General features: G+C 41.6%; 2 protein-coding genes across 2 annotated transcripts in view; both read left to right on the top strand.

Moving 5' to 3' along the window:
* Nucleotides 1–7023, top strand: part of LOC134391925 (meprin A subunit alpha-like) — a 62286-nt gene extending 55263 nt beyond the window's left edge. Inside the window, exons 14-15 of the mRNA XM_063115848.1 lie at nt 4700–4867; nt 6970–7023. Coding sequence (XP_062971918.1) covers nt 4700–4867; nt 6970–6998 — 197 coding nt within the window. The 3' untranslated portion in view covers nt 6999–7023. The remainder of the gene's footprint in view (nt 1–4699; nt 4868–6969) is intronic.
* An 11228-nt stretch (nt 7024–18251) lies between these two features.
* MEP1A (meprin A subunit alpha) overlaps nt 18252–20374 on the top strand; it is a 58495-nt gene continuing 56372 nt past the window's right edge. The window contains exons 1-3 of the mRNA XM_063115918.1: nt 18252–18356; nt 18431–18455; nt 18579–18626. Coding sequence (XP_062971988.1) covers nt 18288–18356; nt 18431–18455; nt 18579–18626 — 142 coding nt within the window. The 5' untranslated portion in view covers nt 18252–18287. The remainder of the gene's footprint in view (nt 18357–18430; nt 18456–18578; nt 18627–20374) is intronic.

Below are 20374 nucleotides of genomic sequence, written 5' to 3'. Positions count from 1 at the left end.
CCTGCTTACCTTACCCTGTACCTGTTTGCATTCTCTTCCCCTCCTTATTGTTTTACTATGATTTTATTAGATTGTAAGCCTATGCGGCAGGGTCTTGCTATCTACTGTTTTACTCTGTACAGCACCATGTACACTGATGGTGCTATATAAATAAATAATAATAATAATAATAATAATAATAATAATACAACAGAATGCTGAAAAAGAAAAGAATCAAGGTGTTGCAACGGCCCAGTCAAAGTGCAGACCTCAACCCGATTGAAATGCTGTGGCGGGACCTTAAGAGAGCTGTGCATAAACAAATGCCCCCAAACCTCAATGAACTGAAGCAGTGTTGTAAAGAAGAGTGGGCCAAAATTCCTCCACAACGATGTGAGAGACTGATAAAGTCATACAGAAAACGATTACTTCAAGTTATAGCTGCAAAAGGTGGTTGTACAAGCTATTGAATCATAAGGTGTACTTACTTTTTCACATATGGCTTCTCCATTTTGGCTTTATTTCTGTTAAATAAATCATGACACGGTGTAATATGTCATGCGTTGTTATTCACCTGAGGTTGTATTTACCTAATTTTTAGACCTGCTAAGGAACAGATGATTGTTATTATGTCCTGATATGTAAAATCATACAATTCCAAGAGCGTGTACTTTCTTTTTCACACGACTGTAGAAGTTAAGTAGCATGGGAGATTAAAAAAAATGAACTTGTGGCACCCTGTAGTATATACAACATGCCCAAAAAAAATCCCTCAGAACCACCTTTTGGAACTGACTTGCCAAGTAGGAAAGTAACCACTGGACCACAGTGCCCCTAATTCCTGTTCCAGATAGGTGTAGCCATTGTTGATAAGTGCCTTGGAGTTCCCAGAGAATCAAAGGTTTGCATGCTCCTTGCCTCCATCCCAACATAGACCATGCACCAGGACAGTGGCTGCATTTCGATGATCAGTGGAAGAAACAACAGTTTCTGCTTCCTGACTTGGAGCTGATCAGAAGCAGAGAAGAGCAGCTGGCCCAGCTGAACTAGAAGCTAAAAAACAGGAAGAGCAAACAGGATTTTGAGAGGGGGAGTTCTGCAGTGGAGGTCAAGGGGGAGGTCTCCTGGGGGGGGAGAAAAAAGTAAACACACACAAAAACCACAAAACAAAACAAAAAAATATTTTCTCTCTTTCTGAAGACATTCTCATATAGTTGTGCACCTTCAGAGAGGACAGGACAAAGCACAGGCAATTCTACTATAATCAGAGAGAGGGAAAAACAGAAATAGACAATAGGTATGGAAAAGATTCTCTGGAGGTGGTGACTTGCAAAGGGTGTGCAATGTTCGTGTTCCTGCCTGAGATCAACATGGCGTACACTTGCAACAAGTGCAAGCTGGTGGCACTTTTGGAAGAAAAAGTGAGAGGAACGGCCAGTGTCCACCTTCCAAGGAATAAGAGAACAATAACTTGTTCAAAAAGAACAGAAGAAATAGAAAGGGAGGTGGAGTTGCACTATATGTTAAAAATACCTATCCCTGCACAGAAATACAGGCGGATCAGACTGGGAGCCCCATTGAGAGCATCTGTATTAAAATAAATGGGGCAAGGAATAAAAAGAACATGATAAATGGAGTCTACTACCGACCACCCAATCAAGGAGAAGACGAGGGCAAAATTTTTAGAAACAAATTGCCAGTGTTTCAAGGAAGTGTGATGTAGTAGTGATGGGGGACTTCAATTACCCTGATATCTGTTGGAAGACAAATACTGCCGAAAGCGGCCCTTCCAAGAAATTCCTGACATGTGTGTGATAACTTTCTCCTACAGAAAGTGGAGGAAGGAACTGGAGGATCGGCAATCCTTGACTTGATATTGACCAATAGGGATGACTTAGTGGATGGTGGCAGTTACGTGACCATGTCATACTTGAATTCTTGATTATAAAGGAGACAAAAGTTGAGTGTAGCCATACATGTACTCTGGATTTTAGGAAAGCTAATTTTAATAAACTCAGAACTATGATAAGTAAGGTCCCGTGGCAAGTGAGCCTAATGAGAAAAGGAGTGCAAGATGGGTGGGAGTATTTAAAAAAGGAAATTTTAAAGGCACAGTTACAAACAATTCCAACAAGTAGAAAAGATAGAAGACAACAAAGGAAACCAATGTGGCTCCACAAAAAGCTTAGAGATGACCTGAAAACAAAAAAAGGATATATATTGGAAGTTGAAGGAAGGCCAGGCTACAAAAGAAGAGTACAGACAGGTGGCACAGAAGTTCAGAAATGGTGTCAGGAAGGCTAAAGCTGAGAATGAGCTGAGATTAGCGAGGGTTGCTAAAAGCAATAAAAAGGCTTTCTTCAGATACGTGAGTAGTAAAAGACAGAGGAAAGAAATGGTGGTTCAACTGCTTAATGAAGATGGCAAATTGATAACAGATGACAAAGAAAGGCTGAAGTGCTCAATTCCTACTTTGACTCAGTCTTCTCCCAAAAGCGGGTCTATGACCCCCCTAGGAAAAGGGCCCAATGAACTGCATCCTAGAGTAATGAAGGAGCTAGCAGAAGAACTCTCAGAACCTTTGTCTATTATCTTTGCAAAATCATGGAAGACGGGTGAGGTGCCGGACGACTGGAGGAGGGCTAACGTTGTCCCTACCTTCAAAAACGGCAAAAAGGAGGAACCTGGGAACTACAGACCAGTCAGTCTGACATCCATCACTGGGAAAATTCTGGAGCAGATTATAAAGAAGACAATCTGTAAATACCTTAAAATCAATGCAATGATTACTAGAAGCCAACAAGGATTTGTCAGGAACAAATCCTGTCAGACTAATTTGATCTCATTATTTGATATGGTAACCTCCCTTGTTTACTGTGGGAATGCTGTGGACGTCATATATCTTGACTTCAGCAAAGCTTTTGACAAAGTACCACATGACATTCTGATTAACAAACTAGCTAAAAGTGGCTAGATGGAACAACTATTAGGTGGATTCACAGTTGGCTACAGAATCGGACTCAAAGAGTACTTATCAATGGAAACTTCTCAGACTGGGGAGAAGCAATGAGTGGGGTACCGCAGGGCTCAGTCCTGGGCCCAGTGCTCTTCAACATTTTTATTAATGATTTGGATGAGGAGGTTCAGGGAACGCTGATCAAATTTGCAGATGACACAAAATTGGGTGGGATAGCTAATACCCTGGAAGACAGAAACAAACTTCAAAGTGATCTTGATAGGCTGGAGGGCTGGGCTGAAAACAACAGAATGAAATTTAATAGAGATAAATGCCAAGTTCTACATTTAGGAAATAGAAACCAAATGCACAATTAGAAGATGGGGGATACTTGGCTCACTCAGAAATATTACAAACGAGAAGGATCTTGGAATGGTTGTAGATCACAAGCTGAATGTGAGCCAACAGTGCAATATGGCTGCAAGAAAGGCAAATGCTATTTTGGGCTGCATTAATAGAAGTATAGCTTCCGAATCACATGAGGTACTAGGCCTCATCTAGAGTATTGTGTCCAGTTCTGGGCACCATACTTCAAGAAGGACACAGACAAGCTGGAGCGTGTTCAGAGGAGGGCAACCAGGATGATCAGGGGTCTGGAAACAAAGCCCTATGAAGAGAGACTGAAAGAACTGGGTATGTTTAGCCTGGAGAAGAGAAGATTGAGGGGAGACATGATAGCACTCTTCAAATACTTTAAAGGTTGTCACATAGAGGAGGGCCAGAATCTCTTCTCAATCATCCCAGAGTTCAGGACACGGAATAACGGGCTCAAGTTATAGGAAGTCAGATTCCGGCTGGACATCAGGAAAAACTTCCTGACTGTTAGAGCAGTACGACAATGGAACCAGTTACCAAGAGAGGTTGTGGGCTGTCTCACACTAGAGTCATTCAAGAGGCAGCTGGACAGCCATCTGTCAAGTATGCTGTAGGGTGGATTCCTGCATTGAGCAGGGGGTTGGACTCGATGGCCTTTTAGGCCCCTTCCAACTCTGCTATTCTATGATTCTATGATTCTATTGGTTGTTTCTTCATGTGACTGGCATTTCCTTAATTACCCATGTGGCATTTTCCTAATTATCTGGGTCGCTGTGTTGTCCAAAACTGGTGCGCAGCATAGCAGGAATGCGTTCTTACCCCCACCCCAACAACACCTACTGCAAGCCATGGGTTGTAGGGTGGGTTTAGAAGCCACCCTGCCATGCTTGCACATCCAGTTCAGATATCATGGCAACCCACAAGATGGGCCAAAAAATTAGAGAAATGCCAGACATGTGACTGGCACATGCAAGGGAAGGTGCACCACTTTTGTTTCCTCCACTGATTGTCTGAACCTGGTCAGTGTATGTTCCAAAATTGGGTGAGATGATGTGTGGGGGCAGGGGATGGGGATTTCGCTCATTTCTGTTTTCAAGGCTAACTGGCCAGTTTTAGCTCTAGCAGCCAGGTTTCAGGTTTTGCCTCCAGATGAGAACACACTTCAAAAACAGATTTTGTGAAATTATGAGGCAATACAACAATTATCTCATCCTAAGACATACTGAAAGGCTACTCCCTTTGTCAATTGTATTGGGCTGTTCAAAGGCTAAGCATCATTATTTGAATCTGAAATCCTTGTCCACATGCTGAAAGTTAATCTCAGTGCACATGGTTAATGTATTGATTTATTCAATTAAATAATGAATTTGTTTGTTTTTTGCATCATAGATGGCACACTATTTTGGGATAAACCTTCCATTACTGGGTCTTTTGATACCTTCTATAATAATTACATAGGCCCATTCTGGGGCTGGAACTACATCCTACCACACAGTGAATTGCATCGGAAGAATTTCCTAAGAAATGATGAATTGATCATCTTTGCAAATTTTGAAGGTAGAGTGTCATGTAATATGCCAGGATATGCAAGGGTGATATAGGATATTCAGATTAGTTAGAAAATTTATCAGAGCTGGACCAATTTTGTTTTAATTTTATTATTATTATTATTATTATTATTATTATTATTATTATTATTATTTCCTGCCTTTTCCCCAGTACTGGGACTCAAGGCAGTTTGCAAGATTAAAACTTGTACAATTAAAACATATAAATATAAATTACAAAAGTTAAAATAAAGTTCAAAGCTAGCTTTTGTTAAGATACATTAAGAAAAGTCTGAGCATCTTTCCTCAGTAAATCAGGTTTCTTTAATGTATCTTCAAATTAACCCTTAGAAAGTGGAAAAAATATCCAGTCACTTTTCTAACCCCCACTGCTCCCCACATTGTAGTCATTCCTGCCAAATTGTAGCTAAATGGCAGCAGTGGTAAAGAAAGAAAAAGAAAGAAAAAGAAGAAAAAAGCTGTATTTTACTTTAAAGCAATGTATGTATGGAGCATGCACCTTGTTTTAATGCAAATCCTTGCTCCCCCAGGCTTCTGGGAACATGTTTGGGTGTGTCTGATGAATTGCTGCCAAAATTCAGTGGCATCCATTTATTTGGGGGTGGGGTGGGTCGGGAGGCAGTGAGGCTGCTGTCTCCGGTGGGGTTCAGATGTTGGAAATTGTTCCCCAGACCTTCTGATGTTGCCCATCCCTATTGTAAAGGGAGAAGTGATATGACTTGTCCCCAGACTAACCATGGAGGGGGGGGGTGAAGAGAGAGAGAGAGATGTACCTGTTCAACAGGGTGAATGGCAAGACTGTCGATGCAGGGTGTATGGAGAGAGGAGGGCTTGGGAGGAAAGGAAAGAAGTTCAGTCTTGGACATACCGAGTTTGAGATGATGACAGCGCCTCCAAGCAGAGAGAGCAGAGAGGCAGTTGGTCACTCGGTTGGAGTGAAGGGGATTGCTCAGCTATGAGGACTTTCACATGGCATAGAAATCAATCTGGGTGCTGGCTTTATGGCTACATCTGAGCCGTAGCCTGTCAGATCCAGGAAACCTTGAAGCAGTACCTCCAGAATCGGTACCCTCATCACCCCCCACAAGTAATTGACCCGTCTATGCTATGGACCCACACCCCAAATTTGGCCCATCAACAACAGCAAAGAGCCTGGGGAAATCCACAGGGGGGGGGAGGAGGAATGCTGCTAGGCTCCAAGTCAGAAACGTTTCCTTTTTAGGGCCTTCCATTTCTCAGGGAAGGGGTAGAGCTTGAGAAGGGTGGTCTGGACCTGGAGGCATAAAGGGCTTCTCTCAAATTCTAGGCATGGTCAGAGGAAGTGGCTCACTTGGAGCTCTCCATGGTGCTAAAACCAGTAGCTTGCCTTGGTCAGCAGCATGAAAGCATGGGGAGTCCACAGAGCAGAGAGAAGCGGCAAAGGAGAGGGAGGGAAGGACAATGCTGGTAATGGAAAAAGCGGGGTCACAATGAGGAGGGGGGATTGTGTACAGTGTTGAAATAGATAAGGTGGTGATCAAGCAGAGGGAATTCCGCCAGCAGTTCTCGGTGAAGACAGTATCAAGAAAGTGCTCAAGGCAGTGCATGGGAAAACCAAAGAAAGCAATGAAGGAGAGAAGATGGAAAGCTGCTGGGTCAGTGGGATTATCCATATGGATGCTGAAATCACCAAGGAGCAGAGTGTGGAGCGTTTGATCAGTTGTACCTGCAGTGATCAAAGGATGAATGAATTGCACATGCTATAATGATAACGTGGTGAATGTGCACATGTAAACCAGCACTGCCCTTTGGCATTTGGTCTGAGATGTTCTACCAAATGCAATTAGGGTTGAGCCCACATGTGCCTGGAGTAAATCTGGGAAACGTTTGGCTTTCAATGCTGTAGGGTAGAGGGTAAACATCCTCTAGCTCTACAGGCGCACATCGACATCAGCATGGAGGCCTGTTTTCACATAAATGTCTCTCTTTACTAGACTGGAGTGAAGATGTCTTGACGAGTGGCAAAAGTAGTTCTTAGTAATGTGATCCCTGACTTATACAGATACGTCTAATGACACATTCTGTTTCCTCTTCTTTTTCTTGTTTCTGCAGTTGTTGAAGATCCAGGTAGTATTTTATAAGCTACTTGACCATATGTCCATGGAGTGCTTCACAAGCAGGTGTATATTTCCTGTGGCTTCTTGAACTTTTGAGATCAAATTTTGAATTGTGTATTCATGTGCATTGGCTTTGTACCCTTGAAAAGAAGAAAACATCAGAATAATAAACAAATTCTTGTTTTGTTCTTAAGATTTATGCTACATCTCAACTCACAATTACGTCAACCATATCTTATAGCCATAGTCAGAGTCTATATATTGCATGTTTCACAAATACATTGTGCTCAAAGTGGTTCAAGAATATAAAGTAACAACCATGACAATAGTGTTGCACTGGCAATGTGGGTCTTGTTGGTGCATGGGCAGCAGTTGATATACTGCATCATAACAACACAGAGAACACAATGGGCATAATACCTAATATTCAAAGTGATCATATATGACAGTGTAACACTGGTAGTTCAACAATTCATTTAAATTTAGAACTGTTCTGAGAAGAAGCAAAAAACCCAAGTTATCCAAGGCAGGAGATATCTACACATTTGTGGAGGGAGCTTTTATCTTTTACTTTGCTGATGCACAGCTGATGCATCTCCAGTTTAGGAAAAATAGAGATCTGCTATGTTCCCTGGCAGTTTGCTCTAATGGGGTGAATTGCTGATACTTTGAATCAGCAAAGTAAAGTAAAGGATAAAAGCTCCCTCCAAAAATGAGCAGTTTTGGATGTAAATTGGGGCAGATATGATCTTACGTCCAGCTGGATCATAGAAAGGTTTTACCTCTTTATTGAAGTATTAATTTAAAAAACAAATCAAGAAGTGGAATGTGGTCATTCTAGTGCAGATTATGCTCCACATCACTCGATCAGAACTGATCTATATATGGAGAAAGAATGTGGTGTAGCTGCTCTAATAAGCCTTACCTGTAAAGCTGTTGTCACGATCAAATCCCAAATAACATTTCTTCATTTTATGTTTCACCAGCAAAAGTAACCATCTCTTCTAGCCCTAGTAGCAATGTTTCTGAGGGGTACAATTTCTCTCTACGGTGCACTAGTGATGTGAGCAATTATGACAAAGTCACCTGGCAGGTCCAAAGAGGAAGCTCTATTAAGGATGTAGACAGTAAATGGTATGCTACCACAAAGACCCAAAGTGGTGCTGAATCTGTGCTGACTGTAGGCACTGCTAACCAGAACTGGGCTGGTGAGTAGAAATATGAACCACTGTCTCTATACAGATTTGTCAGGACAAAATAATAAAAGTAAAATATAAAGATCACATTAATCCAGTAAATCGGCAGGGATGCTTTAAGGTGAACTCCTGCATTGACCAGTAGTTGGAAGATGGCCTTATAGGCCTCTTCCAACTCTACAATTCTATGGTTCGACTGTTTCCTCCTTTCCCCAAGATGAGGATTTTCTATCCCCTTTGGGGAAGGGGGTCAACTGGCAAGGAGCAATGGAGGTGGGGAGGAATTGAGCAGCTCAAGTATTACAACCAAACACTAAAAAAAAAAAAAATCATTATTTTTCAAGTGTTTAACTTGAACAGTTGGTGGTCTTCCATCCCTAGTTATTACAAGCCCAATAAAACCCTGCTTTGCTAAAACATCGCTGTTAATGTATTTTCCGGCTTTTTTCCACAAGCAAACAATCTGAAAAATTTCCTTCAAAGCATTTGAGATGAGGATCTCTGGATGCCAATGCTGTATAAGATATCAGACTCCCCACTTTCATGGCAGTCCTATAGTCTACAAAGTATACAATACTCATAGCAATGTTCCAACAACATTCTTTACAGCTATGCGTTCTGTAAACCTGAAATATTTGGAGTTTACTAACTTTGCAAATCCCTTAGAAACACTGTTTACTTTCAGGTTTTCTTTCTATCTGGTTAACTGCCACTACAAAATGTAAATGTAAATACAAAATGTCTGTGTAGTCCCTCTCAGAAAAGAAAAGGAAAGAAATGTTGTGGACATTCAAATATGTATTGTAACGAAGAAAAATATTAAGTAGGATGCATAATAATCAAGTATTATCATGCCTAAGCTGTATCTACATATGGCTCCAGTTCACCTAGAACATCATGATCCAAATCTTCAAAAGAAAGAAGACCACTGTATGGTTGTGTCAGGTCTACTCTCAAGAAACTAATGTGTTTGTGGCTTAGCTGGTTTGAGGAGAGTTTGGTCAATGCATCCAGCTTGCTTCTGGAGACACCACAGTGATACAGGTGTGTTATGGGCTGGGCATAAGCTGAAGTGATTCCCAGGCTGCTTCAAGGATGCATCGGATTCTACATGGAACTGCTCTGTGACAGATCTTCACACTCACACAATCACTTCACATCTTCAGCTCCACAGAACTGGAACCTACATTCTTGTTGTGCCAATTTCACTGTGGTTTTGGCTCCTCATTAATTAGTTTTTCATGGCACAACACAGCAAAAGTTATTTATCCCAAGCCATTTCCACTGATTGTAATGGAGTTATGGGGCGGGGGGAGGGGGGCAAAGCCCACAGGGAATTATTCAACTGCTATATATGCTCAGTTTTACAACTAAAATTGAAGATATGCATACCAATGAGTCAAATGCTGGCATTGCTGTCTGTTTTGCACATCCTTTGTGTTTTCCTTTCCATGTGTCACCTTATCAATTAAGTATTAAACAAAATGTATTTTAAAGTTCAAAACTGCTCCAGAAATTGTGAGCCTCTCTACATGAAACTTTTATCCTGCGATCGAGATTGGTTACTCATGGAAGCTTGTGGGTCCTTTACATGATGTCATCAGGCTCCAGGGCCTGTCTTGTTATTTCTGACCTTTACCCCCATTTTTTTAAGCTAGGGGATAATGGGCTATTTAAGTATCACAAGTTGAATTTCTCTGTGTAAAAAGGAAGTTGTGCTGTGCCACACCATCATCTAGTGGCTGTATAACGAAACACATAAAACTTGCAGATAAACTTCCAGGAAAAATGGAAGAAATGCTTGCAAAGGTTTGATCTTAATCCAGCAAAGAATCTGGAAGCAGAAGCCCTGGAAAAAGTGAATGATAAAAAGCCTCTGTGTACAAAAGCCCTATGCGTATGTGTGTGTGGGAGCCATAATAAATGATCAGTCAGTCAGGGCAATCATGTATAGCTTGCTCCTGCTTCTAACCTGCAGAACTGTATGTTTGTGGTGTGGGGGTGGTACATTGGGTGCTTTCAGACAGAGGGCTTCTAGCACTACTAGTCAAAAGACATTGCAAGGTTATTCTGTCTTTTCCTCCTTAATGAGTGCTAAGAAACGGGACTACATTGTGCCCATGGTGTCAAAGAAAATAAACGTTGCAAAATAAACCTTTTAAACGTTTATTTAAAGTGCTGACATGCTACTTTTCCAGAGCAAAGAACAGAGACTGTCTGTTTACCGAGGACAGTCCTCTGTTAGGGTGGGGCTGCCCTGTATTCGAAGGCAGCCCTGCCCATGTCCAGATTAAAGATAAAGAGCCAGAAGGACTGCTTTCACCCATCAGCAATCAGCACCAGGGCAGCTGACTGAACAGGCAGGTACATATGGCTGCAAGAAAGGCAAATGCTATTTTGGGCTGCATTAATAGAAGTATAGCTTCCAAATCACGTGAGGTACTGGTTCCTCTCTATTCGGCCCTAGTTAGGCCTCATCAAGAGTATTGTGTCAAGTTCTGGGCCCCACAATTCAAGAAGGACGCAGACAAGCTGGAGCGTGTTCAGAGGAAGGCAACCAGGATGATCAGGGGTCTGGAAACAAAGCCCTATGAAGAGAGACTGAAAGAACTGGACATGTTTAGCCTGGAGAAGAGAAGATTGAGGGGAGACATGATAGCACTCTTCAAATACTTTAAAGGTTGTCACACAGAGGAGGGCCAGGATCTCTTCTCCATCATCCCAGAGTGCAGGACATGGAATAACGAGCTCAAGTTACAGGAAGTCAGATTCCGGCTGGACATCAGGAAAAACTTCTTGACTGTTAGAGCAGTATGACAATGGAACCAGTTACCTAGGGAGGTTGTGGGCTCTCCCACACTAGAGGCCTTCAAGAGGCAGCTGGACAACCATCTGTCAGGGATGCTTTAAGGTGGATTCCTGCATTGAGCAGGGGGTTGGACTCGATGGCCTTTTAGGCCCCTTCAAACTCTACTATTCTATGATTATATGATTCTTCCATGCCTTAGAGAGATGTCCTGTATTTCAAATTACACTATAACAATTCTTTCTAAATTCACATCTATACATATGCTCATTTTATGTAAATTGGTGTCCTCTTCTTAAATGGCCACCCTAGTAGAGATGGCAGGGACAGAGCAGGGGACCTTCTCCATGCCAAATGTACTCTACTACAAAGGGAGGATAACTTTAGTTTAGTGTTTCTGGGAGTGTGGGAAAGGCTTAATCTGTCCTTTCTGGCCATGTGCTCCCTATATTGAGTGCGCTCCTTGAATTCATGATGGTTCAGAGAGTTCAGGGGCTACTCCTGCTTTGCAGGTCCAGTGTTCCAGACACTGGCCTTGATGGCTTACTAACCTATTCAACTTGTATGCAGAACACATCATGCGACGTGCTGGGCTTGACGAATCCAAGGCTGGAGTTAAAATCGCAGGAAGAAACATTAACAATCTCAGATATGCAGATGACACCACTTTGATGGCTGAAAGCAAGGACGAGCTGAGGAGCCTTATGACAAAGGTGAAAGAAGAAAGTGCAAAAGCTGGGTTGCAGTTAAACCTCAAAAAAAACCAAGATTATGGCAACCAGCTTGATTGATAACTGGCAAATAGAGGGAGAAAACGTGGAGGCAGTGATAGACTTTGTATTTCTGGGCGCAAAGATTACTACAGATGCTGACTGCAGCCAGGAAATCAGAAGACGTTTACTTCTTGGGAGGAGAGCAATGACAAATCTTGATAAAATAGTGAAGAGCAGAGACCCCACACTGACAACAAAGGTCCGCATAGTTAAAGCAATGGTATTCCCCGTAGTAACCTATGGCTGCGAGAGCTGGACCACAAGGAAAGCTGAGCAAAGATAGATGGTTTTGAACTGTGGTGTTGGAGGAAAATTCTGAGAGTGCTTTGGACTGCAAGAAGATCAAACTAGTCCATACTCCAGGAAATAAAGCCAGACTGCTCACTTGAGGGAATGGTATTAAAGGCAAAACTGAAGTACTTTGGCCACATAATGAGAAGACAGGATACCCTGGAGAAGAGGCTGATGCTAGGGAAAGTGGAAGGCAAAAGGAAGAGGGGCCGACCAAGGGCAAGATGGATGGATGATATTCTGGGGGTGACAGACTTGACCTTGGGGGAGCTAGGGGTGGTAACGGCTGACAGAAAGCTCTGGCGTGGGCTGGTCCATGAAGTCACGAAGAGTTGGAAGCGACTGAACGAATAAACAACAACAAACAACAGCTGAATTTGCATATTTTGAAAGGACTGTACACACATTGATTTCTACAGTCACTGTGATTGGAAAAATATTTTTATACATTGTTTTCCAATCTCATATTCTAACCTGAAATAATTCTAGAGTGCTTAATCAGAAAGAGAGAAAGTACATCAGGAGTGTATTAGGAAACTGCAGACAGAAAAATTATAACTGGACAAAATGTTTAGCACTGTGATCAATGTTTCAAGACTGTTCTTACAGGCTCTCTTCAGAGGGTTATTTTTCTCCTGATCAGTCCTTATCTTCAGTAGCAAAGGGAGACACATTAACCACATTCAAAGAGCTCTCTTCCCACTGAACCAGCGTTAATCGCATTTCACTGGACATCTAGTGCTCTCGATGCCAAGAGAATAGACTCTGCGTCCAGATTTAATCTAAGAGGCATATAAGGTTATGAATGTTTTCTTCAAAATAGAGGCAGGTCTTCATGGGACTGTCTTCATTATCAATTGGCAAAGGCAGATATAATCTTACTTCCATGGAAGCGTTTAGGATCTTCCCATACCTATTTCAGCTCACCTACACAACTTGGGAAGAGGTCATCTAGGGTTTTCTGGGTTTATACTCTGAGAATAACTCTGACAGCTTGTACAGTTGTGACTGTATTTGGGTCACTTGCTTGTCAGGCTGGAAAAGATTCATTGCTTGGCTGTAGCCCCCTCCATCATGGTTGTGACTCAGGCATTCTGTGGGGTGGCTGGCCTGTGCATGCAGAAGACTGATTGGCATTGTCCTCTCTCTCAGACATGACACACAGCCCCTAAAAGGAAAAGGAACAATGCATTCAACTGATGTCTCCAAGTTGATAGCCCATGTCATACACTAGATACAATGAAAGATTTTCCCCCTTCATGAAAACGATGGCCTTAGCTAGATCTAAGGATTATCCAAGGCAAATGGAGGGGTCGTCCCTGCCTGCTCCCTGGATCCCTGTGTGGCATTTGGATGCACAGGGATGATCCCGGGACAATCCTGGGATATAGGCCAGGTCTAGCCATAGCCTGAATTTGCTTTTTGAATTAAAATACCAGTTGTTGTTGTTTTTATTTTCAAGTATTTTAAAATGCAACGGTTGAAATTCACCAACACATTTTGGATCCAGATTTAGGCATGGGTAACTGGGCTGATGGAAGAGGACTGTCTTGCCCCCTCCTCCCATTGGAAGCCCCCTCAGCCTCCTGAAAATGCTGCAGTCGGGGATCCAGCTGAAGAGGGTAAAGTAAGACAGAGGCATCTTCCATGGAAGGCAGATCTTGCATCTAATGCATTATGTTTATTTCTGCTCCAACTTATTTTATTTCTGCCTCTTTAGTGTTAGCAACTATTGGCTCAGAGATGACTTGTAAGACTCATGTGATGGGCAGATGTTGCTTCTCCCATTTATAGTGATGCAGTGGTGAGGAGTCATATTTTATAACCATCTCTGTCTGATGTACTTTATAACAGAACCACCAGTCAAGGCTAATAAGCACGGGCAACACTCTCTTCTTTCATTGCACTTAGTGGCACATTTATTCATGAAGATTCATCAGGAGCAGCATAGATTTGTTTTCTTTTTCATTCTCCATGGCTTCAGACCCCCTGTTAGGAAGAGTAACTTTTCAGTGGAAACACAGTAAGGCTGTTGAGAAATATATGAAAATGTCTGCCAAACATAATGTTGGGATGAAGTGCTAACATTAGTAGGGTGGCCACTTATGCATCACCAAAAAAAGAAGAGAGAACAGAAGACAATGATTTGCATAAAAATGCATGTGCTAATTTATATGCACAGATACCAATTTAGAAATAATTATTATAACTTAAATAGAAATATATCTCACCATAGTATGGAAAACTATGACCAGGGGACCAGTGTGCCTTGCTTAGCCTGCTGTGGCAGGTGCTGTTGGTGGGCAACTTCAAGGCCCTTTAGCTCTTCCCTCCGGTGGTTATTGGTTGGGGCAGCCCTTCAAATACAGGAGAGTCCTCTGGCAGCACTTCAAATGGAGTGCTATTCTCTGTAAAAGAGCAGACCTGAACATCCTAAGGATCTTTCTGAATCAAACTGAGCCTAATAAAGAAAGCCTGTTTCAAGAGTTCAACAGCTTTCAGCAATGGTTCTTCAGAGGCCACTATGATGATCACAGCCACTCCAGGTAAGGCCTAGGCTCTTTCAGAGGTACCACAGCAAAAAGTAGGGCTGTGCACGGACCCCCCCCCCCCCGATCTGCTTTTCTTTCAGATTCGCAACTTTTGGATTGGGTCCGCTCCGCGACGATACACCAGTGGTCCAGTCTGCTTCACTGCGGAGCTCCGGATCCGAATCGGAGCTCTGTTTCCCACTCCATAGACTTGCATTGAAACCCAAATGCCTATAACTTTTTTTCTGTTAACGTTAGAAACCTCAAAATAGGCACCATGAGAGCTTATCCATGTATACACATTCATCCCAAGCTTCAAGCAAATCCCATCATCCCCTGGTTTTTGGCAATTTTTTAACCTTTAAAGCATCACCCCCTAACCCCAATTCACACCCCTTTCGATATCTCCGTCACTGCAAATGTTAGAAACCTCAAAATTGCCACCATGACAGCTTATCCATTTATCCACATTCCTGTCCACTTGGAAGCAAATACAAGCATCCCCTGATTTTGGGGGGATTTTTGAAAATCTGACACCCCATTTTCAGAAATAGGATTTATTCTGACATTTTTACAGATATAAACTTGTAAGTGGGCACCTTCACAGATGCCATCTAGATACACATTTGTGACAAGCTTCAAGCAAATCCCATCATCCCCTGATTTTTGGTGGGTTTTTCCCCTTTTAACTCACTGTCGAGGAAATCAAGCGGGGTGGTTCTTTTACCCATGCCCATAAGTATAAGAAAATGGCTCTAGAAATCATTAGCTATATAAACCATAAAGTTCATGGCTTCCTGCTTCTTTAAAACATATTTTCAAGGCTGCAATTGCTTTTACAATTAAGCTGATACTGAAACCATGTCACAAGACAGGCGGTGTCTACGCCGGCAGCTGGAGGGTGGTTATGTCTGCAAGGCAAGATAACCGATAAAAGAAACAGATGGAGATGTTTTTCCTGTAACTGTTGCAATACCCATGTAGTGTCTTCTAGTCAGAGAAGTACTTAAACTCTGTACATGCCTAAGTGCTTTGCTTCTCATTGGTTGTTGTATTGCAGAACTGTATTATGATTGGTGGGAAAGTTCTGCCATTGTATCTAAGGGGAACTGACCCTATAAATATGTTAGCCTTTCCTAAAATTCTTGGGCAGTTCATCAGGTCTTCTGAGACTGTCACCCTGCAGCGCTGCTTGTAATAAACCTTCTAAAGAGAGAGAAATTGTGTCTTGAGAGTCTGTGACCACCACTCAGCGAACCACAGGGACCCGTGGTTTCGGGTTCCACCACACTCACCCCAATTCAAGTCCCATGCTAGAACTCCATCAGTTTTCATGTTAGAAATTTCAAAAATGGCACCATGAGAGCTTATCCATGTATCCACCTTTGTGCCCAGTTGGAAGTCAATCCGAGCCTCCACTGATTTTTGGGGAATTTTTGAAAATCCTTCACCCCATTTTCAGAAATGGGATTTACTCTGACATCTTTCCATACCTGCCCAAAAGGATCCATTGCAAAGCACATGCTCATAGCAATCAATAATAGCACAGAATTCTCCATAGAGAAACCATAGGGATCCATTGCAAAGCGCTTGCCCATAATAGGACAAATGATTTGGGGGAATAAAGATTTTTTCTAAATAAGGATCTTCATCTCAGGTGAAACACTTAAAATGCACACACACACACCAAGAAATCTTAAACAGGGTGAGCGCGCAATGCACCTGCCTTTATCACAAAGAAGGATACCCTGAGTCAAAGCATCCCTGTGGGGCAGGCACAGAGGAGGACAGTTTGTGGGGTTGAACCACAAAGCCCATCCTCTGGTACATCTCCCAGGAACCAGGAGTAAGTAAGTGAGCCAAGGATTTCTTCAAAACCATCCCTGTGAGGCAGGCACAGAGGAAGACAGGCAGCATGCCCCTGTAGCACTGGGAGCAAGCATGTCAGAGGCTTGTGAGGTTGAAACACAAAGCCCATCCTCTGGTACATCTCCCAGGAACCAGGAGGGCAGAGAGGCAGGCAGAGATATACGACTATGCCATAGATCTATGGGGAAGTAAGTCTCAGCAGATACCCCATCACAACAACACCCAGGCGGAGGCGGAAAGGCAGGCATGCAGCAGACATTTCTGGGGGCACAACAAAGTGAGCCAAGGATTGCTTCATCAGGTGATCATGATTGGGAGTTGAATCAGCGCTTCAAAAAAAGGTACCCCCTGACGCTTTTTTACCCTATTTTTTAAAAAATATATAGCAAGCAAACCGCAGCATGAAAACTGCTGAAAATAGGCACAAATGACCCCCACCCACGACTCTCTAAACACATTCAGTTTCAAGGAGGTAGCTTGAAAAACAAAAAAGTTATACGTTAATCTTTTCCGTAATTCAATCCTATGGGGAAAATATCCAAAATGGCAGGCGGAGTGCTCTGTATAAAAGCGAATTATTTGCTTTTGGTCACTTCTCTTCACCACCCGATCCACTTCTCCTCCGTGTGTAACAGAGATGAATCAGGCTGCTCAGCTATTGCTTCTCCAAACCGAAGAGAAGCGGATCACAGCCCTAACAAAAAGGCCTCATAGATATGCAGTGAAGTTCTTGTGGTGCAGTATAATGTCAGTAGGAATTCTAACAAAGGTGCGATGGACATTGGTTGTGCTCAGTCCTGTGCCTGCTTTTGGCCAACTGTAAATTCATCTAAAAGTCAGATAAGAGAACACTCTCCCACTTTTTGCATCTGTGAACTCACCGTGAATTAATAATGAATAGGATAGCTTCACAGATCTACACCAAGTAGGATCTGACCTTTGAAAACAGTGTAAAAACTGTCTAGGGAGCTCTGTGTCCTGGGCCCCAACAGTTGTCACTCCTGTTATAAACCATTTTAAAGCAGTAGTGCAGATCATGCCTTAAAGTCTTCCTTCCCATATAAATTGTTTCCTGGAATTGTTTTAATAAAAATAAATAAATAAATAAATAAATAATAAAATTTATTTCTTACCTGCCTCCCCATTTTGATCGAGGCGGGGAACAACAGTAAATACAAAATACATAAAACTGAATTAAGAACATAATATACATTGAATAATAATAAAAAATATTACTGTATGCTTGACTTGTTTTTACTGTAGTTTTAATTTTGAGCTTTTAATGTTGTCTTTTTAATATTGCCTTTAAATTTATTTTTATATTTATTGTGAACCACTGAGGGATTCTATTATATTCAATGGTATAGAAATGTCACAATTAATTAATTAATTAATGACTTACTTTTACAAACAGGACTTGAGGAAAAGGACTGACAGGCAAAAAGCAGCAATGGCAGGATCTACACGACTGCTTTGAAGCACTTTATAACAGTTTTGACAACTGTTGGAGCCCAGGATACACAGCATAGACAGTTTTCAAAATGTTTTCAAAGCGCTTTAAAGCGCTTTAAAGGCAGTAGTGCAGATCCCCCCAATGTTCCTGCTGACCTCTTCTGGATGAATTCAATTTTGAATTCAGCTGCAAAAAAGGACAGAGAACTAGAAAAGTTGCAGGTTTGCCAATGGTACTAAAATGCCACTGAGTGCCAATTGCATGCTCATAATTTTGGCAAAGCCCAATCAGTGGGAGTGGGGGCAAAACACCAAGGCTCACTAAAGTGTTCCTGCCAGTAGCTGCTTTATATGATTAGAGATTAGAAGGTCTGCTTCTTGTAGCGGCTTCAGCCATGGTTTCTAGTACAGCCTCTCAGTGCTTCAGCTTCGTAATCCTTTTTGCACACTGCACCTCATTTTCAGTAAGTCTCAGTGACAACTTTATTTTGTCTTTCTGTGATTGCCAAGCAAAATAATTATTTTCCTTCTTTTTTAGGTCAGATACCTACCACAGGAAGACGGTAAGAATGCTTTAAAACTGTCATGCACACACATTTATCATTTCCCCCTTCTTTGGAGGTTGAAAATGAAGGAAGCCTGAACCAATGTACAGAAAGATTAATATTATTCTATGCATTGATTAGATGCTGATGGTGGTGAACTAAGAGACGATATCCCTGAAATAAATTCAGGTGAGTTGCACTGAGAAAATTAACGCTGGGATGATCTTACTTCCCCTCCCCCTTCAATATCCTTTATCTTTAAATTTATAAAGAAAAATAAAACTGAAAAATCCTGATCCTTGACTCCCTACCAACATTCTGGCACTTTACCCAGTGACCTTTCTGATGTACCATTCATTGTCTTTGATGGAAAGAACATAACCTGTTTAAGGTGTGCTGTGTAATGCATTAGTAAGGTGGATTGATGTGTCCAGGAGATTGGCACACCCAAGATTTAATGGCCAAAATTGAAATAACGTTTAGTCTAAAGACGCCAAGAGAAATATTATCTATAGCATTCAACAAGTTTACCTGACTAATGTTTTGTTCTGGGTGAACTCCCTTCAGCTCATTTATTTTTCACAAGCTTTCTTGAAGTATGCTTTTAAATTGTCTTTGTAGAACCCACCCACCTCTATATCAATTTCTCCCTGTTTTCTCCCCAGACTTTTACATCTCCAGTTGAGATGCTTACCATGGTGGTGATGCTTCCTATATTCCTCCTCTTATTTATTACCACTGAAAAATCACTGACTCTACTGGTGGTTTTAGGGGTGCAGGACAGAGCCCTAGTAGCTGTTGCCATCTTCCAGCTATTCCGTTTTGGTGTTAAATCACCAAAGAAGGGAGCTTCTTTGAAGACAGATCTTGATTCCTAACTCAGGATGCCCTGGGACACAGCTACAGGGGGAGTGGGGGGGTCATGGAATTAGCCACTCCTTCTTTAAAAAAAGTAGCAGATCCAACCCATCTTTTGGCACCTAAAGAGGGAACTCATCAAACAGTAGTTGGAGGAAAGAGATGCTCAGTTCGTGTCGCTGAGGACAAAGCCGAGCCCCAGAACTTCTAGGCAGACCAATTTTCCAGCAAAGGAAGGCCACTCCCATCAGATATTTAAGGATTGGGATAATGCAAAAATTTAAATCAGCTAACAAAATATAATCATGAAAAGCTCCTATCTTACATCAAAGAGAATTTAAGGCATTGGTCACAAGTACATATATCATGGATTGGGAAAATAGCAATTCTTTAAAAATATATTCTTAAATGTGCTGCTGGAAGTTCATCCAAAATGATTAGCAAAAGGTTCTCTCAGATTTTGTCTGAAATAAAAAGAAACCTAGAGTTGCTATTCTGACTCTAAATTAAAAAAAATCAATGAAGGAAGCTTAGTTTTTCCTTCAATTAAAAGATATTATTAAGCTGTCACTTTGACATATCTGAAATTTTGGTTTAATCCAGACAGATCTATAATTCTAGAACAATATAATTTATCTACAAATTTAAGAAATGTTCTTTGGCATGTAACACAAAATGATAAAGAATAATAAAATTAAACCCTTGCACTTCATGAATGCTCTACAAAATGTGGAAGAAGCATAAATGAAAATTAAGCCTAGGAGTGTCACCTTTAATAGCATTATTTTATAATGAGCAGATCAAAGAAGACACTTTTTTCAGAGGTGCAACCTTGTGGGTATGATATGAATATTTACAAATTAATTAATTATTTAGAGATGGTATTTTAAAATAATATCAGGACATTTGTGCCAAGATGCATTATAACTGTCCACATTTTCCCCCCAATAATTTCAACTCAGGAATGTTATATATGCTTTAATCACCAAACATGGCCAATAAGCAGGGCTGCAGAGGTTGAAAAATGCATGATAGAAGACCAGTCTAAACACATATTAAGAAGAATTGACAAACGTATC

This window comes from Elgaria multicarinata, chromosome 2, assembly GCF_023053635.1.
Source record: "Elgaria multicarinata webbii isolate HBS135686 ecotype San Diego chromosome 2, rElgMul1.1.pri, whole genome shotgun sequence".
Classification (NCBI taxonomy): domain Eukaryota; kingdom Metazoa; phylum Chordata; class Lepidosauria; order Squamata; family Anguidae; genus Elgaria; species Elgaria multicarinata.
This window is presented reverse-complemented; position numbering and strand designations above follow the sequence as displayed.